Source organism: Odontesthes bonariensis, chromosome 10 (assembly GCF_027942865.1).
Source record: "Odontesthes bonariensis isolate fOdoBon6 chromosome 10, fOdoBon6.hap1, whole genome shotgun sequence".
In the NCBI taxonomy this organism is placed as follows: Eukaryota; Metazoa; Chordata; class Actinopteri; order Atheriniformes; family Atherinopsidae; genus Odontesthes; species Odontesthes bonariensis.
In genome coordinates this window covers 25,138,803-25,162,773 of record NC_134515.1, presented here as the reverse complement: position 1 = coordinate 25,162,773, position 23,971 = coordinate 25,138,803, and the positions used below count along the sequence as shown (strand labels likewise).

Sequence of the window (23,971 nt, the reverse complement as noted above, 5' to 3'; positions counted from 1 at the left end):
CTGTTTGTGTGAAGGTAAGTGTGTAACTTGACCTATCATAGAGTAGTATAGGCTAAAGCGGAACAGGTGTGCATTCAGTGCATATTGGACTTTGGAGTCATAAAAGGCGGTGCTGCCAGAAGAATAAAAGTTCACTTCATATGTACATTTTTCTTTTTGGTTTCTGTTGATTTCCCTGACTTTAATGGAGAAACCTGAGAATAAATATTCACCACAAAGCAGTTCAAGTTTCTGCTGAGTCTGAGTACTTGCTGCCTTCTTCTTGAGCCAGATTATACCACATGTTGAATCCTACCTCCCATCAACACCACGGACATGCAACTTACAGTAGGTGACAGGGAACATACTGATATTAATCCTACCCACACCCTCCTTACCATTTGTGCTCTCCAGGGCCAGCTGTAGACCCAGGTTTCTGCCAGGGTTCAGAACCCAGTGGTTGCTCGTGGCTGTCACATCAAACACCAACCAGCCTTCCTCTGCTGCCCAAATCACCCTGGAGTCCAGCAGAAACAGGTCTGATTCTCTGGATGAAGCAGAGAAAATACACTTCAAGTTACATATCAACTTTGAGGCAACAGATAATAAAGCAGACATGTGATCATTTAAAGTGGAGTAACTGAAACAACAAGTAGTGGAGTGGGGAAAGACGGGGTAGTGTGGCAAAGTGAAACAGAGAGGGAGATGAAACAAGACAGGCAGTGAAGGAGGGAGGTGGGGAGGCTCCAGATGGTGAGGCCCAGGGGAACACTTCATTTTCTTAATTGACAATAATGGCTTTATAAATGAGCGGTCCTTTCATACGCTACACACAATTCGTCACTGGCTGGAATTCTGAGGGTGAGCCAGAAAGCCAATGAATTAGAGAAGGAGAGAAAAAAAACACAGCTGTGAAAGAGGTAAAAACTGTGTGAAAAGATCCGAGTCAGTGCCACTGCTCAACAGTGAACTCTGGGTTTTCTACTATCTCACCAATGGAGACTAAAATCCCTTGTTCTTCATGCAGCCCATTCATGGATCCCGACCTATTTTCTGACAGCGCAGATAGTGTGTCACAGAGCTTTGGCTCATTCATGTACTCAAGCCTGTCCCTGGCAAAGGAATAAATGAATGTGTTGTTCCATTCGGGCAACAGAAACCTTTAGGAGGGGTTGAAGAGAGCAGGACATGTGCTCTCCCAAAGTTAGATGTACCTGCTGGTTGCATAACCACACAAAGAAGATGTGGCAAAGTCTTATTCTATTCCAGGTTTATAGTTTATGTGAGATAAACTTTATAATTTATTACATCCTAATCATCATAATATTATCATTATCTTTCATCTTTAAATCCTGAGATGACTTCTGATTTGGTTTAAAAATGAACAATCCAAATACATTTAATCACCAACAGGTCTTTTTTTCACGAATATTGAACCATATAGCATCAGAACAAAAAATGAGATGTGAATTCAATGATGATTTCATTTTATTAAACTTGCTTAATCTCGCAACTAAACTTTGGTTTCAAGGTCTTGGAATCCTGCAGGCTGACACATTGTTAAACGGCTATTGCTTATGGGGGCAATTGAATACAACAAGGCCATCATTTATGTTAAGATGTCTGCTGTGAAGAAGAACTAAAAAGCTGGTCTCACAAAGATGCATTTCATGAGGACAAATTATTAGCACCGCACAATGGGTTCAAATGTAGGACTGGTAGAACTAGAAAAGAGCAAACTTCTCTTCCATTGACGATATAGTGTTAAAACGTCCGGCTCATTTCATGTAGTCTGTCAAACCAGATCGTTTGGTTCCTAGGAAGATGATGTCAATGCTTCTGAGAAAGGGTTGGAGGTTCGTTCAGTCAACTCAAGAGTTCTACTGTTCATTTCCAGGCTGCTCAAACCATATTTTGTCCTAACATTAAACCAACTGTTATAGATTCCTAAACCTAACCAATCATTTTTTTCAGCCATCCTCATTATAACAGTCCTTTCAAAAGTCTGAACCACAGTGGTGAACTAAGCGTTGAACTGACAAATCACCTGTGATCGGCATACTGAGAGCCAACATAGTTCTTGACATGTTATCATACATCCAAGCTCACCTGTCAGAGTGTTCCTCCAGCACCTGGTAGACGCTGATACGGAAGGTCTCATTATCATAACGTTCATGGATGAAGTCTTTATATATGCGAAACTCAGCAGCAGTGACTGCTTCACCCTCTGGGATTCGTGACAGATCGAATCTGAACTCTCGATGATGCCGCCGCACTGGTAGGAATTCCTTATCGTGCTCCACTGGGGGGACAAAAGAATGAATATATGAAAGAAATCAGTAATCTATCCGCAAGCTGACTACATGTATGTATATAGAACAATTTCACATGAACTGCATGGCACCCCTTTACAGGGGGGTACAATATTTCTGCAGGTGGACAAAGAGGGTCAATGTGTGCTCATATAAAGCTTAAAAGCTTTTTGTGTGGTATTGAGTTGCAACCTCCAGGGAAACAAAACATATGCTTGCAAAGTAAGCTGACAATAAATGTCTTTTCCTCTTAGGTTCTTTTCTTTTGAGTTTATTCTTCCTGAACACTCCATCAACTTCAGTTGTTAACAAGAAACTGACATAGCTTGTCAGTCTCTGGGTCAGCCCCACATTAGACTCATCCATAGACATGCAATACACATGTTGGGCTTATGACAGAAACATTCATGGGGACTAGCACTAGAAGCAATACATCTGGTGCACACTGAGCCATGATAGAGAGATGCGGGCAGACTCTGACAGCTTTATGAGCTTCTCTTCCTTCTCTCTTCCTTTTGTGGCCCCTGAGAGACATCCAGTCTGCCCTTCATCTGGTTCTCATGAGTTGGGGCTCCAGGTTTGGTGTACCCGGTCTCTACTCCCCTCCTCTTTCTTATCACCACATTTCTACTTTCCAGTTCCTCTTTTACCTCCAAGAGCCCCCACCTCCCAAGCCTTGCCCTTCTGCCACAGCAGGACTTCCCAGGATACAGTGTCTTATATCAACTGGGTGTCATACCACAGTTATTTTGTTTAAATCCTGCCCTGCTTCTGTTTGTATTGTATTGTATTGTATATGTAGTCGGCTGATACATATCAAAGATCAAAGTTGAGATAAGAAGTCTTTCTGTGTTAGATTAAATGTTTGATGAAACAATCTAGAACCATTTGTTCTTGGCGTTACAGGTTAACATCAGTGTGTCGGTGAAGCTGTAACATTTTTAACTATCCGATTGGTGATTCTACTGGGTAAATCATTCAGAGGTGGACATATAATTTAAAAGTTGTTGACAATTTTACTCAAAACCACAAATGAATATGTTAGTGAAATGGTGTTTGGTGGAAAAATAGTTGTTGAATCAACAAAGTGATTAGGATCCATCATGTGGGGCAATGTGATCTTACTTCATAACATGTAACTACTTTGGTCCACAGCACAAAATGTTTCAATTTCCAAATAAAGCAAATATATCCATATATATATATTTATAAAATAACTATGTTTTCTGGAAATCTCTTTCACAATATGGAGACGCAACTTACGCCTCACTACATGGCGGAATGGATGTTCAATATCTCACTTTGTAATGAAGTTGACATACAATGTGTCATTATGTCACAATGTCGACATTCAGCAGAGTTGATTTGGCCACCAACTCCTTGAAGGAGGTAGAAGGGTGAAGACAGAAATGTCAGCCAGCCAACTTCCAGACAAGGCCCATGAAACGTAACATTTTCTGCGTTCTCTTGTTTTTCGACTTTGCTCCAGCTCACAAATGGTTAGGATTAAAAATACGTGGTTATGGTTAGAATGAAAATACATGTTTAGGTTTGGTGTTATGTAATATATGGTTGGAAAATTATACTCAGTCGGAGTACCACAAGTATCTTGCCCAAAAAAATCATTGGGAGTTATTATATGCAAAGGTTTTAGCACCCTTCTAAGTCACAACTGCACCTTTTAACTTTGAGGTAGACACTGGCACTGGCTTCTGCAGTGAATCTGCAGGTAAAGTAACGGCGAACCCTGTGCACCACCGCTCTTGAATCAGTTAAACCTACTGCAGCTCAATAACAGTTAAATGTGGTGTCCTTTGCTTTTAATATGGAAGTTGTCTTGCTTTTAAAATCTTGTATGTCTTCCACATTTCACCCGAAATGCTACCTCTTAATGAGATTTCCGACATCAGTTAGCAGCACAGTCAGTCATGTAAAGAAGGTCATACAAAAAGGTTTTTAAATGTTGTAAACAAACACTGGAATTGTCATCGGCCGATCATTTCAACTGGCATTTCATGACCTGCTTGACTCCCATTTAGTAATTCAAACTTAATCAGGTGATAAAGTTGACAAAGTATAAAGTCATCTAAACTTACCTACATGGCTCAGATAGATTGCTTGTCTGTTTTTCCCTTCATAAAAGAAAAAGTAGCAACACTTTGGAAAACAAGAGAAGCTAAATTTTAAGACTTTTTGTTGCGGGAGTTTACTTCCTGACAAAATCAGCTGAACATGTCATGTCACGATGTACAAATATCCGCACATGCACACATGAATAATACAATCCCAAAGTGTGTTTGATAAAGGCACACTTGTTGTCTGCCAGCTGTAAGTAATACAGTACATCTGCAATGATATACTAGACAACTGGTGATGTTGTGTCCCCGTACGATCTCCCCCTTACAGTGCACACCATTTTGTTTCTGCCTCTGAAGGACACGGTACAAAGGCACCACTGTGAGAAGTTTGGCAGAACTGGAGTAAAAGAAAGAATCTACAACCATTATTCTTCAGTTAGTTTCAGTGCTTCTGTTGGTTGGCCATTAGATGGCTTAACTTTAGGCTCAGAGTCTCCTCCATCTAGCACGGGTGCACGTTCAACTGGTTTTAAAAGCCGAAAGTCTTCTGAAAACACTGGAGTTCAAGGTTGTGTTGTCTTCCATGCATGTTGTTATGAACTAAGCATCAGTTCCTGCAACCAGCCCCACTTAGGCTATTTATTAGCTAGTTTTTGTCTTGCAGCCCAGTCTGTCAATATTTGTCCATATTAGATCCCAGACCAGTCAGGCCTCTCAAGCATCCACTCTCCAAGGCAACCAGCACATCCTTACACTAAGTGTAAGGAGCTGACAATACATACAGTGCATTTAACTGGATCACAGGGTACGGGAATTTATCAGCTGACTTACATGATTACACCTGCGCCCCACCTCCCACTCAAACTCTAAATGCTGTACATAACCAAAGATTTGGCAAATTTCCCATTGGAACTCGTCCTAACAGTTTATGGCCTTAGTTGCGGTGCATGATCTAAGAAGAATTGAACCATTCTTTTTCCCTTCTGAAATTGCTTGATTAAAAAAGAAAAAAGAATAAAGAAAAAATTAAAACAATTCTTTGAACATTAAAAAAAACAACTTGTGTCTTCCAATTTACTGAACCTAAGCTATTGGGCATTTCATGCAGATCCGGAGCAGTTTTTTTTTTGTATGAAGCAATAAATCCTTGGTGTGGACTTTGAGGTTTGTAAATTCAGACTTATAAAAGTGTAAAAAGTGTATACCAGACTCCCCAAAAAAAAGGGATAACGTATGTCCTCTGTAATGTTTTTTTTTTTTCTTAATCAAAATCATTCAACATTTTCAACATGGTGAATAATTTCTTCCACTTATTCTTCCTTCTTACTTCTCAGCTCCAAGAGCTGCTTATTCTTCATCTGTTCCAGGGACACTCTCTCTCCTTCCCTCACCCAGTGTAGGTGCACTCCCTCTGGAGGAAAGTCAGACCTATTCTCAAGCCGCCAGAGCAGCCGTCTACCCCTTTCCCGTTAAATCTTTTTATCTTTACTTATGAGAACAGCTGGAGGCAGCTATAAAACTCACACAGTAACTCTCTCGTTTCCACTCTTTAAAGCATGAATTTTATCTGTACAATTTGAGAGAACATAGAGCAGCCTAAAGAGTTTAGCTCAGGCCTCTGCCTGACATAATTCTGCCTTTGTCTCTCCGTTTCATCCTATTCCATGCCATTAAGGCAGCATGGCAGTCATTAGATGAGTGGACGAAGTACAGTTAAAACCAAGTGGGTGCATTTATGATTTCCTGTGGGAGGAAGTGAGTACCCATCACCCCACCTGTGTCACACGCACTATACACAGCAAACACAGCCTGTGATGCCATATAAGCCCCTCATTCTGAGAAGTCGACATCCAAATCAGTTGCATACATCCACACACAGACTACACCGCAGAGCCAAATATTACAACTAAATTCTAAACAGCCTTGTGTGTCACGGCACAGTAACACAATCATTTTGGGTTCCTATAATCCATATATATCTGTATCTATCTATCTATCTATAATATATAGCTGCATATATATCTATATTGTTTGCACCAACTACACCAAGTCAAATTCTTTGTAAGTGAAAACCTACTTGGCAATAAACTTGATTCTGATAAGAAGCAAAAGTCAAAAGCAAGGACACAAACGCATTCAGCAAGGTTACTACACTGCTGAGTCGAGCAATGGTTAAGAATTTAACCGGGCCTCTGTCAATGTTCTAAACGTTAAAGATATTCTGTTGCTTCTCATTTTCTCAGCGTGAAGATCATTGTGCGTGTAAGTATATGTTTTTACAAAAAGAAGCAGCAGAAGGGCTTCGATTTCATTAGGTTTCTTTTGGACAAACATGTTTGCATGCATTTCGAGGGCCTGATTTGCTTTGAACGATAAAATGTAAAAGTCGTTGGTTTTTTTTCCACTAAATCCATATTTAGTAAGTGTCATTGTCATTAGTTAATTTCCCCAAATATGCGTGTTCACCACCACAGGTGTGCTTTTAAGTTGCTGGAAATTTACACACCATCACCCTGTACCGCTGTGTAAAAGACGTCCTCTTTTACACATTAGGCAAGGCAAGGCAAGGCAAGTTAATTTTATTTATAGAGCACAATTCATACACAGGGCAATTCAAAGTGCTTTACAGCTACATAAAATCACAAGAAGGCAATAAAACCATTAAAAAGGAATAAAAAAAAATAAAAGAAAGAAATTAAAAAAGAAAGAAATTTAAAACCCATTAAAATAATCATTAATTAATTAAAAAGTGAAGAGTGCAGATAAAATACTTTCAGGTGTCATATGCACAGCTAAATAGAACTGTTTTCAGCCTGGATTTAAACATTGTCAGAGTTGAGGCCTGTCTCACATCTTCTGGAAGACTGTTCCAGATTTTAGGAGCATAAAACTGAAACGCAGCCTCACCTTGTTTAGTCCTGACTCTGGGCACCAGCAGGAGACCCCTCCCTGAGGTTCTCAGAGCCCGAGTTGGTTCATATGGCTCTAACATGTCAGAGATGTACTTTGGCGCTAGACCATGAAGAGACTTGTACACAAGCAGAGCTGTTTTAAAGTCTATTCTCTGAGCGACAGGAAGCCAGTGCAGAGACCTGAGCACTGGACTAATATGGTCGTATTTCCTGGTTCTAGTCAGGACTCGAGCAGCAGCGTTCTGGATGTACTGCAGCTGTCTTATAGCCCGTTTAGAGAGCCCAGTGAGCAGGCCGTTACAGCAGTCTAACCTGCTGGAGACAAACGCATGGATCAGTCTCTCTAAGTCTGATTTAGACACTATTCCTTTGATTCTGGCAATGTTTTTTAGATGGTAAAAAGCTGCTGATGTTACAGATTTAATGTGGCTGTTAAAGTTCAGGTCTGAGTCCAATATTACCCCGAGATTTCTAACTTGATAGTTAGGTTTTAGAGAGAGAGTCTCAAGGTGACTGATAACACTTTCTCTTTGTTTCTGTTGGCCACAGACAATGATTTCAGTTTTGTCTGAGTTTAGCTGGAGGAAATTGTTTTGCATCCACACACTGATCTGTTTGATGCAGCGACACAGTGTATCTACAGGCCCGTGTTCTCCTGCCGTCAGTGACACGTAGATCTGAGTGTCATCTGCATAATTGTGGTAGGACATATTATAGCTGCGTATTAGCTGGCCTAGTGGAAGCATGTACAGATTGAACAATACGGGTCCCAGGATTGACCCCTGGGGAACCCCACAGGTCATAGCCATTTGTTCCGAGACACAATTATCAATTTCAACAAAATATTTCCTGTCCTCGAGATAGGACTTAAACCAGTTTAAAGCACGACCAGAGATTCCCACCCAGTCTTCTAACCTCTGTAATAAGATCGCATGGTCAACTGTGTCAAAGGCAGCACTCAGGTCCAGCAGAACTAAGACTGTGACTCTACTTGCATCTGTGTTCAGGCGGATGTCATTTGTCACCTTGATCAGAGCTGTCTCAGTGCTGTGGTGGGGCCTAAAGCCTGATTGGAAAGTATCAAAAGCATTGTTAGACAGGAGAAAGTCACTAAGCTGTTGGTATACAACTTTTTCTAGGACTTTGGCTAAGAATGGCAGGTTTGATATGGGCCGGTAGTTGTTCAGTACTGTGGCATCAAGATTGCTCTTCTTTAGAAGAGGCTTAATGACAGCAGTTTTTAAGGCCTTTGGAAATGTTCCAGTCTGGAGTGAGATGTTGACTAGATGAGCAAGTTGTGGTAACAAACTGCTCAGCACAGACTTTAGGAATCTAGTGGGCAACTCCTCAAGGCAGCACGTTGATGAACTCAGACTGCAGATGGTCTCTTTGACTGTTTTGTCAGTAACAGGTGTGAAATGTGTCAGCTCTAGGTGTCTAGCTGGCTGCAGAGTAGTTATTTGTGTTGTGGAAATTATTGCATTTTTAATGCCTTGAACTTTGTCATTAAAGAATATTGCAAACTCATTACACTTGGATGTAGAAATGAGTTCTAAAGGCAGTGAAACTGGAGGGTTTGTTAATCTGTTTACTGTAGCAAACAGGACACGAGAGTTGTTACTGCAGTTTTTGATGATTTCAGAAAAATAACTCTCCCTTGTTCTACGCAAAGTCTGGTTGAACACACATAGCTTTTCTTTGTAAGTCTCATAATGAACCTGGAGCTTTGACTTGCGCCATTTCCGTTCGGCTCTCCGGCATTCCCTTTTCTGTGCCCTGACCGACTCTTCTTTCCTCCATGGCGCCCTTTGCCTACTTTTAACCATTCTAACCTTGACAGGAGCAATGGTATCCAAAACATTTAAGAGACTTGATGTGTAAGAGTTCAACAGATCATCAACATCAGAACACAGGGTGTTCTCAAACCTAATCATTTCCATAAACTGTGTCCCTGTTCTGTCATTTATAAGTCTTCCCCGAACAACTGCAGACCCAGCTGGTGTTTTGGGTAAAGTAGATAGGTCGAAGAAAACACAGAAATGATCAGATAAAGCAACATCAACGACATTCACGTTTGAAATAACAACCCCCCTTGAAATGAGCACATCTAGAGTGTGCCCTCTGTTGTGGGTGGGCTCAGTCACATGCTGAGTTAGACCAAACATTTCAAGGACAGCAGTGAGCTCTTTAGCTTCCTTGTTATGTGCTGTTTTTTCACCCTTTCCTTTGGAAGTAAATGTGGACTTCTTACCACTGGATTCCATTGGGAGCGTTTCATGAAGTCCCATTTCAGTTTCTAAGGCAAAAATCCTTACTTGTAGCGCCCAAATTTCTTGTTGATATATCCGACAGCTTTCACAGGGCATGTTGAAAGGATTGTAGTCGCTGGCTCGTCAGATAAGATGTAAAAAGAATAAAAATGATTTTAAAAAGTCTTGGTTCACTTAAAAGAAAAAGAATAAAATTATATCCAAGACTTGTGGAAAGAAGTAAAATGATTTAAAAGCAAATAAAGCTATAAGCAGCAGGAGGAAGCAGAGACACGTCTGCACTCTTCAGAAGCAGGAAACAGGCTCATAACACTTTTTGGCAACTCCCGTGAAAGAGGTGTACTAATTTAAACTCATTTGACCAATGTTCACCAAAAGCATTCTGTTGTACAACTTGAGTGAATCAAAGAGAGTTATCATTAACTCTCCTTTTTCTCTAGTTGTGTATCCTGCACTTTATGCCCCCACCCTTTTTTTTTCTTTTTTCTTTGCCTCCTCTACCCCTCTCCTGCTGGCGTGGGGACCTAAGACACTTCTACGACACCTCAGGCTTCGGAGCGGCAGCGGACAGATCTGACAGCTCACATTAGCCCAAGTGTCTGTTCTGCGCCGTGACACCCCTCAGTCCTGCCTTGAACACTTCCGCTACTCAGCAGGGGGGGGGGTCTCACCCCTGGCACCACTCTCACTTCTCTCAACTGACGACTTCAGCTTCACCCCCTCCCATCCTTTGAACCAACCCTTGCTATCCGCACCTCCCTCTCCATCCCAATGGAGCTCATTACAGCACGACAGCCCACCTGGTGCCCAAAACCACAAACTAGTAGTCAAACAAAGTAGATCCAGATCATTTCATGGTCTAAACGGGAGACTCAGGATAACATATAATAAGATGTGTATCGTGCTAATTCTATGCGCCAAAATAATCTGCATTTGACATTATTTCTCAGTAGCTCCTTCTTCGATGCTTTAAAAACCGCTCTCGGGAACACGTCACATTTTCCAACAGCTAAAAGAGAACCGCCGAAGAAAAGCCAAGTGAAAGGAAACGGCAGATTATTCTAAATGTTTATCCTATAAAGAGTAAAGACAGTTTGATCTCTTGGGTATCAGTGACTTCCCACAGTGGGGTAATTATCACATTAGGAAACATCCTGCCCTCTAGCATGTAATGATGACATCATCCCTTCATGATATATTTCTGCTGTAGCACTGGCTCCCAGGGAAAGAGTCAACAGAGTTTCATGCTATAACTTTTTCACACTTAACAATCATTAAGTTGCTGCAGTCTGCACAGTGTGTGTGTGTGTGTGTGTGTGTGTGTGCCTGCGCAGTCCCGGATATATGCCTCTGAGCCTGTGTGCCGGCAGAAGTAGCCACCGCATGTAAAGTCTTAACATTGAAGACTTGTGGTCAAACCAAATATTTTTGAGCTTTCTAGTTTAACAGCCATCCAGAGGTTTGAATATACTCTCAGCAGCCTCACTGACCTCTTTCTCTCCGTCTCACTGCAGCCATCAAACATGCTTGCCCTCTACACCCATAAACTCCTGTGCTTGGCTCCACCTCATGCTTCGCTGGGCACCATGGACCACAGATTTATTCAGGATATATAAACAGTTTGGAGCTGATGGTAAGGCCTCTCCCTGTAAAATTTCTCTTAGGTGCTCTTTGTCTCACTTACTTCGACTGGTTTATAGTCACGCAGGATGTTTTGCTATAAATGAATGGTTTAACATTCCAGGGGATGCCCTTATTCACTTTCTGGTGGAGAGTATGATGGGAAGATCAAAACCATCCAATAATACGTCTGTTAAATATGCAACAGAATGTTGTCTGAGCCTTCCTAACTCTGTGTAAAACCCTTCAACGTTACTGGTTTGATTAACATCTAAAAAAAAGACACAGGCAGAGGTTTATGTGCCAAAATATTTCTCTAGCCCACAACATTTTCATCTGTTGTATTTACAAATCATTTAGTCAGTTGCCAGGGAAGGTGCTTCCTTCTGTTCCCAGTCTTTGTACAAAGCTAAATTACTGATACTGAGAATACTGATCATCTCGTGTGCTGGGAACATAGCTGGAGTGGATAATTAGGAGCTTCAGAGGTATTCCCCCTGGGCTGCCAAACAGATGGGCCAGTGTTCTGATTGGAAACAACGGCTAATTGTACTATAATTAAGCCACTTAACCTGCTCAACATGTACACATTTCACTTTCTACATGTATGACTGAGCAGATGCCGGAGGCTGATGCGGCCAAATGTATGAAACAAACAGATATTTTTGCAGAGGACAAACAAGAATAGAACTGCCCACTCAAGGTAAGGAAAGAGATGATGATGAGTAGAAATGAATACCAACATGTGAGAGACCTGCTTAAGCAACACATGTGGATATAAGTTGTTTCTTTTTCGCAGAAAACACACACACATGCACAGACAAGGTGTACAGATTGATACTGGAGGCCTTTCATATTTAGGAGGGCTAAATATAACACTGTCACCTCACAGTAAGAAGGCTCCTGGTTTGAATCTCATGTGTGAGGTTTGCATGTTCTCCTTGTGCGTGAGCGTGTGCATGCATGGTTGTTAGCCTTGTTTTGACTCTGTGTTGTCTTTTGTCTAACTAACTCATGTTGCCAGTGAGAGAAGCTAATAAGGACTGAAGTTTGTGAAGAACAGGCTAAGAAGCTTTCTGGCTCAGGGGCACTGAGAGCTAGGGTGGAGGAAAAAAAAATCTGCATATTCACTGACAACGAGACATTAGTAATGTTTTTTGTATTTTCAAGAATGAAAGACTTGTTTTATCCAATAGTCTCAAACTCTCTCTGACAAGACTTTTTTTTAACAAAAGAAACCTGAACTTTTAGGCAGCACGCCCATGGGAGCGTGAGCATGTATATCATTCACAGCATTGTCATCGCATCCCGAAGAGCGAGTGATCCACTCGTATCCGCTAACCATAGTAGTACGCGTTGACAAATCACCTTCGTTCCTTTCCCCAGCCCCACAGCAAACCTATACTGCCCGGCAAACCGATATGAGAAAACATTTCAGCAAGATCCTCTCACTCTGAGGAGGACGTTTCCCCCAGGAGAAAGCTCTTCCTCATTTTGAAATAATTCAAAACTTTTTGGAGTATTGAAGTGTGCAAAGCTAATCCAGAGGTACCCAAGATTAAAGGGACCTTATGTAATAAATCAAGTCATTTATTAGCTCAAATCAACATATTCATTCATAAATTAGTCCTCATTGGTGTAAAATTATCTCTGTCAAAAATCTAAATTATCCTCCTGAGTGAAGAATCACTTGTCTGTATCTACATAGAGTGGGCAAGCTCTATGGAGGCTGCCATGTCCTTCCGGTCAATGAAAAACGACGAAGTGTCGAGAGGGACGAAAAGCACTTCGAATCGCGTTTTCCCCAATGCCAGGCTTTTTTTTTTTTTTTTTAGTGCACCGTTCCTGGAGATACTGCAATACCAGGTCGATGCGTGGAATGGACGGAGCAAGCCCCTATTCCATCTCCCTGTTCCAAAAATCAATTTAATATATGGTCCCCGGGTAGGGGACGTATCCCCAACGCCAGGCCTGCAAGCGGAAATGACGTCATTTTGACGTCACGTCCGCCGAATGCTTATTACCGGCGCTAATGGTAAATAGCATAGACATAGAACGTTCTATGTCTATGGTAAATAGATTTTATCTCGTAAATTATCCCACTAATAATGCATTGATTGTTACCAAACTTCTGCCGTAGTACACATGGGCTCTTAACTCACAAAACGAGACATTAGAAAGTTTGTAAGTTTACCGGGAGTTTATTTAAAAGAACATCCAGATAGCAACTACACACTGCTGCTAACGCTAACGCTACGTCGACGTCACTTCCGGTAACTTCCGGAATATGATTTGCACACCAAAGGCTATGTCAACTTATGTTATCTGACATGTTATCTGTCATCTGTATTTATAGTGTTGTTGTATGTGTGTTATGTAATCCTTTGTACTGTGTGTCTTGATGTCTTTTTGTTTGTATGGACCTTGAGTCTGAAGCCATAGCTTCTTGAATCTTGACACATACCGCCTGCCGTAGTTCAAGAAGTTGCAACGCACATTTGAAAACGTGAGGCGCTAGAGAGCAAATTCATTCGACTTTGCAAAATAAAATTGCACCACTTGATGGGGGAAGAAATTACATAATGTCCCTTTAAGAATTCAATGACTGAAAATGATGATGCCATGTCCACGAAAAAACCCCATCTTTAGACCACCCGTCTTCAGTTTTAACAACGGCTCCTGTAGGTTCCTCCCCTACACCACATCGTCATAGCTGTGCTCTGGCACAGACTAAATTGCAATACGGGATCTTTTACTCTCAGGACCAGTGTCCATTTTATCTGTGCCTTCAACATAACGGCCGACTTGTCACAGTGAACGTTAGCTGTGGTGCTTATAAAACTGAATAGTTGAAGAGAACAGGATTCCTTTTCTGCTAGACACACTATACACTCTCAGAAATGGGGGTACAGTACGAGTCCTTTTTTGTCCCCTGAGGTACAATCTATACTAATGTACCCCCTAGGGTTAATTATTGGACCTAAAGGGACATATATGTACTCAAGTGGTAAAAGGTACATATATGTACCTTTTTTTCTACATGCTGGGGTACAATAGACAGTCTGTGTTAGGCTAGTTCAGTATAAGGGTACAAAATTGCCACCAGAAGTACAAGATTGGTCTCTGTAAGGTACACACCACAAGGGTACAAAACTATACCTTCCGAGGGTACTGCCCCAGTGACAAGCCATCGTACTCCTAAAGGTACAATTCTGTACTTTATTTTCTGAGAGTGTACTTTATTTCTACGTTCTTTATAAACTTTTTATAATTTAGTGGAACCCTGAGTCAGAGTGGTAATAAGTCCTCTCTAGTAAGCCCTGTGCAGGACAAAGGCATCGTGGACACAGAAATTTAAACATTGAACACATTCGCTTACGGGTCTATTAAAAGAGATTGAAATTTTCTAAATTGGTGACTGTGCCAACAAAATAGCCTCACCAAACATCTCCAATAGGCATCTCTCTGTCACCTACTATGTTGTGCTGACGAACACGAGTGAAGGAGTGATGAGCATCCGGTGGTAAGCAGAAAGGGATCTCTCTGTCCTCATCTCACTTTAACCTTTCCTCACTTCCTTTCGACTGCAGGATAAAACAACTAAGAGACGTGGAGCTGCAGCCATTCAGCTTTCCCCCACTCATTCACTTTTCCCCTCTTCCCCTTGTTTTTATGTTCTTTAATTTAGAGGCCACAGCAGCCACACCCTCGTCATCCAGCCAAGCCACCTCTTATTATAGACCTCAGGAAAATTCACATGTCATACGCTCGTTGGCACACGGAGAAACTTTTGAAGATTTTCTCCTGCATCCCGGCACGGCACCTTGTGCACACATGACGGGCACGTTGGCACCCTGATTTTAACAGCTTGTTGTTTATTTTGTTTAATCACAGCCCATTCCTTGTTCAAATAAACCAAATAGCTGTGGAGCAAAACACAAGGGAAACACAGCTGCTCTCTTGCCTAGATAAATAGAAACCTGCCACAGCCAGTTCATATCCCATGTTGCACAGACGCAATATTTCATCACTTATCATAAAACCACTTGTACACACTGGCTGCTTGGCTTTTACAAGCTTTGATTTGAATGCTGGAGCCTGGCGAGCAATCTGGTCAGTGTTATGGGCTTCCGCTAACGCAATCTTCCGCTTGGAGAGCTAGCACACATTACACGGCGCAGCTGGTGACTGGGCAGGGTAGGTGGCTCTAAAATAGTGTTTTACTACGCACGAACACACACATAACTGCTCTGACACAAACATTCCCAAGCATGTGATGTTGCTCTTCGAAAAAAAGGCAGAAAGCTTTAAATGCACTTGCTTTGAAAAGAAATTGCACGGCATCTATTTCTTCCCCTGTCTTTTTCTCTCCTCCGCACTTCATCCTCTGTTCCCATTTCATTCCCCCTCTACCCTTCTGCCCTATCAGTGCCCCTTGTGCCAAGGAAAGAGTGGTGCATTTGTTTTTGCAGCGGTGGAACTATCGGTCCCAGGATTTCTGGCTGTGCTCTGGCCCACATCTGCCCTCTCAGCCTCGCTGCTTGGTACCCGGCGTCATAGAAGTGCAGGGGAGTCTTAGATGCTGCTGGTTGCTGATAAGGCAAGGCCAAATAAACCCGAATGATAGAGAAAGAAAAAAAAAAGTGTCTCTTTATGGGTGGAAATAAAATGTATTCTGTTATCCGCTGCATTATCTACCCACAGCTTTTCCCTTTTTTAAATGGATTCTGTAGTTATTATAGATCATTTGAAAGGTAAGTGGTGACAATTACTGCAACACTTGAACTACGCAGAGAGAACAGCAAGCTTCAGAGCGAAGAGAGTGAACTTATAAGAAAAACTCTGATGAGCCCAACATTCCTGGCAATGAAGGAGGTCAGTCCATCATTGAAGTAGAGTGAGAACACCCGCTGCTTTGTACATCTGGGCTTTTTGACCACTGGCCACATTGTCAAGTCCCACCCGCTGTGTCTTTCATCATCTCACTCAGCAAGTGCCTTAGCTTGGCCAAGTACACAGAGGCTTTGCTATGAACATCCAGATGTCATTCTGGATTCCTGGGTTCAACAGGTGAATCCAAGAGATCATATATGGAAAAAAAAACATCATTTTCCTGGAGCTCGCCTGCTGTGTACTTTGTAAAGCTGCCTGAACCTCGTGCAAGGGGAGATTCTTTGTCTGCCTTCACGGTATTTATTTACACAACGGAACTCGATGCAATACATCAAATTGTAGAGAGTATTATGAGAAATTACCTGATGGGAAAGCCGGGCTATCTGTACCAACTGTTGCATTCTTCTGCCTCTGCTCACTCCCTGTCCAGCACAGAGCAGTAAAACATGCCCTCACCAACACTAATTAGCTCCAGAGAAATTCCTTTTGGACAAAAAGGAGTGAACATGGGTTTCTCTCCACATTTGTATGCAAGCATGTACATACATGTGCATGTCTTTTCTCGTCAGCTGGGAGTACACACAGAAGCGATTATGTAAATCTTCAAGAAGAGGAAGGCATACAAACAGTGTCAAGGACAGGCTGCATGCACCGAGGAACGACTGGCCTTCAACACATACTTTGTAGGCCAGTTTTTTTTGTTGTTGTTGTTTCTTTAAGGCCTTCATATGAGAAGCCTCCTAAAACACAATTGAGGAAGCTGCTTCTGGTGTGAGATGCAGACAGCGACGAATGAATGAATCAGTTTAAAGGGACACTATGTAATTTCTTCCCCCATCTAGTGGTGCAATTTTATTTTGCAAAGTTGAATGAATTTGCTCTCTAGCGCCTCACGTTTTCAAATGTGCGCTGCAACTTCTTGAACTACGGCAAGCGGAATGTGTCAAGATTCAAGAAGCTATAGCTTCAGACTCAAGGTCCATACAAACAAAAAGAAATCAAGACACACAGTACAAAGGATTATATAACACACATACAACAACACTATGAATACAGATGACAGATAACATGTCAGATAACATAACATCTCCTTTGGTGTGCAAGCAATGCAATTAGTCATATTCCGGGAGTTACCGGAAGTGACGTTGACGCAGCGTTAGCATTAGCCTGTGTTAGCAATCGGAGCATTAGCAGCGGTAAATAAACTCCCGGTAAACTTACAAACTTTCTAATGCCTCGTTTTGTGAGCTAAGAGCCTATGTGTACTACGGCAGAAGTTTGGTAACAATCAGTGCATTATTAGTGGGATCATTTACGAGATAAAATCTATTTAGCATTTTTTTTTTTTTTAAACTTTATTAGTAAATCAACAAAATAACAGTTTACAAATGTGAGCATAACGCCAAAAAGAAGATATCCAGGGGGAGCATAGGAATAATAATAAAAAGAAGAAGATGATGCACTTACAAAAAGAAAGCTAATGAACACAAAGACATATGTGCCAAGGAATAAAATCTATTTAGCATTAGCGGCTGTAATAAGCCATTTGGCGGAAATGACGTCACAATGACGTCATTTCTGCTTGTAGGCCTGGTGGGGAAATCGCGATTCGAAGTGCTTTATGTCCCTCTCGGCACTTCGTCATTTTTCATAGAGCGGAAGGACATGGCAGCCTCCATAGAGCTTACCTGCTCTATGTAGATACAGACAAGTTATTCTTCACTCAGGAGGATAAGTGAGATTTTTGACAGAGATCATTTTACACCAATGAGAACTAACTTATGAATGAATATGTTGATTTGAGCTAATAAATGACTTAATTTATTACATAGTGTCCCTTTAAAGCAACTTACAGCAACGGACAAAATGTCCTCACACGAGCGTGTGTGCGTGTTTATGAAAGTAAAAAGCAATGAGAAACAAAGCAGAGACGTGGGGATTTCTGTGTTTTGGGTTCAGAGCAAGTATGTGTGTACATGTGGGCCTATGTACGTGTGTATGTGAGAAGAGAGGTGGGGAGTGGAAAAACATACAAAAGAACTTGAGAACGTGTTGAAATGTTTTATGTCTGGGAGCGCAGGAGGTTTAAACCTCCGGAGGTGAGGGCCAGAGCAGGAGATCGGAGACTAAACATCACACAACACTGCTGGGACCATATGATAACTAACTAATTAAAACTAGGAGGCCAGCGCTGATAATCAATACGGATGGCTCAGGAGAGAAGGCAGGGAAATTTGCTATCAGGTGGTCCTGTGTGTGGAACAGATTGGAAACTGGGCCAGACCTGATGGTGGAGGTTGAATTAAGCAGACTTGCTGGACTCTGAAAAGATAAAGTTTCTCTGCACAGCTGCTTTGGCCTGCAGACAGAGGGAAACATCTGTATTAACCTCAGCACCACAGGCAGCTCACTGTGGAGAGGAATGCAAGAAGCAGCAGCGAGAAGGGTGGGGAGAAAATGAATGTGAGATATGAGTATGTTTTCAAGAAATATATATTGGAATTCTTCGCTCAAAACGACATGAGTGCACTACTATGAGATATAAAACAAGAGCAGCGTGCTTTTAGCGTGACTGTAGCGTGACACTTCGGCTTCCAAGCCCAGAGTCACAAGAAAGTCTTCTGTCTGAAAGCCAAAGCCTCTAATACATCGAAACGGATTTGCAAGTTTGAAATGTCTTCCCTTCTCGGCTCTCCGTAATTTGGCAATTACGCCTCAGAATAAAGCAAAAAAGAACAGGAAGACAACTGTGTGGCAGCTCCTATGGGCGCCGACAAATGACCGTGAATGGTGGAGGGCCAGGTGGTGCCCCGTCAGGTCACCAAGGTAACACAGAGGAAAATTACCTGCTAGAGCACTGACTCACTCAGCACACAGCCTGTGCAATACTTCTCCCTGATCACAGCCTCCACTCGCTAGCATATAATCACCACTTTGACAAGACCCAGGTTCAATATGAAATTGTGCAACATCATAACTTTGTTTGTGTGAGACAGCTATAACCTAAAATTTGCACCCTGCAGCAATGAGGGAAAGAAATCAGAAGAGCTTTGTTTGTTTACTGCTTTTTAACCTGGGAGATGAATCACATCTGGTTCTGATTAACAGCAGCAGAACACTGAACAATTAAATGCTCCCTGGTAGCACATGTTTTCCAGAGGCTTGATATTTGTCCACATTTAATTTGCTTTTACTTTATACCAGTTCTGTGGGTTGAGGCATACTTTAAAAGGTGACTAACATCATTATTATTCCATGTGCAGAGACTCATCAATTTGGGGTTTAGCTATTGGAAAAAAGCCTCACAAACAAAATACAACCCCATCTGTTAGTATGGCACTAATCATGTTTACACTAAATACGATGATGATATAAGGCACATCCTTAGATGAATGTAAGATCACATAAAATGATCGAATGCATCCTAAAGGTGATAAATCAGTTAAATCTTTTCATCACAAACTGAGAGCAGAACTCCTCCAAACACTAATTTCTGTCTTCCCAAATGTTCATCTCCGATTCATACAAACTGAACTGTGTCACGGTTATGCATTAACAAGACAAGAATCTTTGCATGTGTAGAGGAATAGCTTTGTTACTCAATTAAGTTTCTCTTTTGAAATAATGCCTACAGCTCTGACAGACAAATCTGTTCGTGCTGCTCACCTTATACTGCCCGCACATCTCATAAAAATGAACAAAAGCATCCATTTACTGGTCCCGAATGCTAGTATTACAAAGTATCCGCAAAGCCAAAGTCTGAAAAGTCTTACTTTAGGCCATTTTAAAACACCACTTAATACATAAGTGGGCCACATGCTGTCCCATCATTATTATAAATGTATTTTAGGAAATGACTGAGAGGTGAAAAATGTAACAATGTATCTGTGAGAACCAGTGGTCATGTGGCTGGATAGCACTGAAGGTTTTGGAGAAATTCCGACACTATTAAAGAATAAACTAGATCCTTGGAATTTGTGGACAAACTGTAATATCTTGTCATTAACTTAGACAAATAACAAGACAAAAACCATATCATCACTTCTCACTGAACCTCAGCTTTAGAATAGAGATGCGTTGTTAACCCAAAATCTTATCCTGCTGTGTTAATCCAGGGTTGCATGAGAACAGGGGAAATAAGGAAGCTGTGACTAACACACCTCATGATAACATCTTACAGTAAAACACTTGATCCACCTCCTGACAATGCCACTTTTCTTTCAGTCATCCAGGATGCAAATAGCAGACGCCCAAGTCACAGCACTTTCCTGTTGCTGTGGAGGTGTAAACGACTGTTTCAGGTTGGACTTTATTAGTGTTTGTGTGAGTCTCTTTTGTTGTCTGTTAAAGCAAGCCTGGTACTGTAAGAAATTAGACCAAAGTTGTGTCCAAAAGCGATGGAGGCTGTGGTTTGTTAAGGAGGAAATGCTTTTAATCGACAGTGGCTGAGGGCTAATGCTGCCAGAGACCAAATGCATCATAGTAAATAATCATTACAAACGGACAGAAAGCATTATGTTGTGTGGCCACCTTCTGAGACTTGTGCGCTGCACTCATTTGCTGGCGTGTTATCATGGCATGTCCGGCACACACCCAGTGCTTGGGTGACCTGTGTTGCATGCAGCAGTGTGCATTCTGAACAAATGCTGTAAGCCATTTACACAGCTGGGCTTTTAAACTGCTGTGACTCAGTGAAAGGACGTCCCTGGACTGGGGTCTGTCCCAAAAACCCACACCCAACCTGACTGGCTGCACTGGCCTCACTGCAAGACTCAAACAAGCGCAGGGCATCAGTTCCCTTCAGGGAAGTCAGTGAATAAGAGAAATAATTGGTCAGATGTTTTTGTTTTTTTCATGTTAAGGTGCCTTCATTCCGTAGTTATGGAGACATGCAAAGTTTGGAGGGAGCGTTTTTAAATAAAAGCCACACTCATTTTGCTCTCGGACGACCTAAATAAGAAAAACAAAAACCGCAACGAGCAAAAGTGGAAAGGAAGGAATTTGGAGAGGAAACAGTCAATGCATTTGATAGCCATCGCTTTCGTCTTTTTTTCTCTCGTGTGAAATGCAGTGAAGCAGAGTGTTATCTGCTCTTTTGAATCAAGCTGCTGGGATGGCTGTTTGATGGTATCAAATAGGACACAAGATCAAACCCAACCATGAAACCCAGTGACATCTGCAACACGTGGCAGAATGCAACGACAAATACCCACTTTGTATCCTAATGAGTGACAAAAATGTCACTCATTAGGATACAAGGAGCACTGAACATGCGCCCTGGAAAAGACTCAGTTGGAGCAAAAGCCATTAGTGATTAAATTAACCTCAAGATATAAAGACGACATTGTGACTTTCTTCCAATACCCTTAAATATATCAAATAAAAATGTTCTTGCTTGCTGATGCAACCCATCCTGCAGAGGCCCTATAGGACCAATTTCATCTCTTGTCTTCTCACTCAAAAGCACCCCTCTACCTCCTCATTCTACTGCAGTCTTGGCCCTTGACTTTGTGAGTCTCTGTGGTCAAATCCATCTGCGTTACAGCCTGTTGAAAATAGTCACAATGAAGCAGCTCCCGCTGTAATTACACAGTGCAGCGGAGGAACCAGTGTCACCTCCCTCTCTCTTGCCAAGACACTCCAACAATGATCTTTCCAGGATTGAATGCAAACGTCTAAATCCAAGCAGAACTACAACAAAAAATGCAACTACTAGATATGCCTGCTCCGAATTTGATTTGTTTTGTTAAACTAATAAGTTGGAGCTACTCATCGGGAGCATACGTTCAACTGTTACTTTACCTACACAATTTATTAAGAAAATTGAAGTTTAATGAGGCATATATGCCCGCTAGTGTTGTGTGCTTATTTGAATTTAACAATCTGTGGCTGTTACTGACAGCAAAAAGACTGTTTGATATTTGATCATCTCAGTGACTCAGAAATCCACTTCACAACTCATTGGGGTGAAATGCATCCTACAATATCACGACTCTCTTTGTAAGCAAGTGAATCTGACTAAGCTGAGCTCAGTTCAGTATTGAGTGGCATTATTTTGTGATCTATGTGTCTACAGGGATGTCTCCAGATTAGAGTGAAGGGAGTGAGCTCGGTGCACTTTGAACCCACTGTGCTATTGACTTACTTGTTCTTTAGATAACACACGGCTGACACATTAGCTGTTGGTTGGACCTTCATTCACTGCTGAGTACCTGAACATTACTTGGTTGCACAGCTGTTTAACAAAGGGAGACACTGGAATTTGGCACTCCTGGTAATAACTGCACCTAGCTGTATATCAACATGGTTATTGTACTGGTCCTCTAAGTGTGCATGCAGGAACTGTAGAACAATACACAAGCTGTGCCTTAGGGCGATGAAACAAGTACAATGTCACTGCAACAATTATGTTCTATTATCTGTGAGTCACATAAAAAAAGGAAAAAAATGTTTTCAAAGTCACATGATTCTGATTGTACTCATAGCTAAAGTGATATTGCGAGAACTGAAAGGACTGAGTTGGGGGGAATTATAATTATGTCAGTGGTCATATTCTCTGTCCAATTAATTGACTTATTTATTGAAAGATTTTTAACACCGTAGAAAGCTTTTGAACTGATTCTATCTATAGAGGGCTTAAAAGAATTAAGAGCCTACCCAGATTTACAAAGCTCATGACCATGTCTGCATCGTTCAAGAAGTTGTTGTCTTGCAGGCTGGCTATCGGGGGACCCTGGGTGGTGAAGACGGGTTTGTAGGGGTAGGAGTATCTGTCCTCATCTCCCTCTGTGGACATGGCGTTGTACAAGTCCAACATGAACATCGGGGCAGCATTGTGCTTTCCGTGGAGGTGGGGTCGCGGCCGGTGCGGCAGCCCCAAGATGGACAGGATCTCCCGCTGCATCTCTCTGCGCTCCTGGCTCTTCAGTCGACGGTGGATAAAACTGGAGTGGAACTCATTGTCCAAAGTAAAGTTCATGAAGGCTGTATCCGCCAGGACGCAATAGCTCCAAAAAACCAAAAGCAAAGCAGGCGCACGCCTATCCAAAATCGGCACCATGGTGCTCAGCGTGCGTCTGCGCCCCGATCTGTTCACCAAAACTTTGAAGAAAATGGATATTGAACTTTTAGCAACAGGCAGTCTGTGTTCAATATCCAAAATCAGGCACGAACCCTCATGTTGAGGGAAGTACTTCCAAATATAACATCAACTTAACTTCAAAGTCCTTTTATTGATTGCTTTTCTGGGCGAGTTGTGGTCGCGTGGACCCCGGTCCTCATACAGAAACCTGTGTTCAAAAGCTACCAACTGCGGTGCAGCCTGCAACTGCAGAGAGGAGGCTGCGAGCCGACGCATTTCACTGAACAAGTAGTGAGGAGGCGCTGAGAGCTGGGAGGAGCAGGAGGGAGGGCGAGAGGAACAGAAAGAGCGCATATGCGGCGGTTTCACTGTTGGAGATATAGCGACTTTGGCTTTAAGTTACCGGTTGGAAAGAGGCTGGAGGCTACATGTGCAAATACAAAGTTGGATATGTATGATAATGCCTCGGTTTATGATAAAGCAGGTTTCTTTCATTCAAACCCAAAGGGTTGTGCAGATTCAGCTGTGACAGATGTGAAGATGGAGACAATAGGCTATTAAGTCTGAGTGTGTTGATGGAAAGCACACTTCATAGTAGAGACTCATTATATGTGTTTGCCAGTGAATACTTCAATACAGTGGGAGATGTTGTAACATGTAGTTGCAACGCAGACACTGTAATAGTTACTGATCTGCAGGTGCACTCCCTGAATACCTGGGGTCATGTGGGTGTGAGATTTTAAACTCAGTTGTCCTTTGATGTCAGATAGGCAGCACTGCAGCCATGAACTGCGATTTCTGCATGTCTGATACTCAAGCTTTCCAT

At 42.0% G+C, this 23,971-nt stretch overlaps 1 protein-coding gene and 1 pseudogene across 1 annotated transcript in view; both read right to left on the bottom strand.

Moving 5' to 3' along the window:
- The window catches only part of bmp7b (bone morphogenetic protein 7b), a 30,722-nt gene extending 7,327 nt beyond the window's left edge, over positions 1–23,395 (bottom strand). The window contains exons 1-3 of the mRNA XM_075474883.1: positions 22,722–23,395; positions 2,089–2,281; positions 378–526 (exon numbers count right to left, since the gene is read on the bottom strand). Of these exons, the coding sequence (XP_075330998.1) occupies positions 378–526; positions 2,089–2,281; positions 22,722–23,124 (745 nt within the window). The 5' untranslated portion in view covers positions 23,125–23,395. The remainder of the gene's footprint in view (positions 1–377; positions 527–2,088; positions 2,282–22,721) is intronic.
- LOC142390998 (U2 spliceosomal RNA) lies at positions 13,001–13,123 on the bottom strand (annotated as a pseudogene).
- Positions 23,396–23,971: the final 576 nt, after the last annotated feature.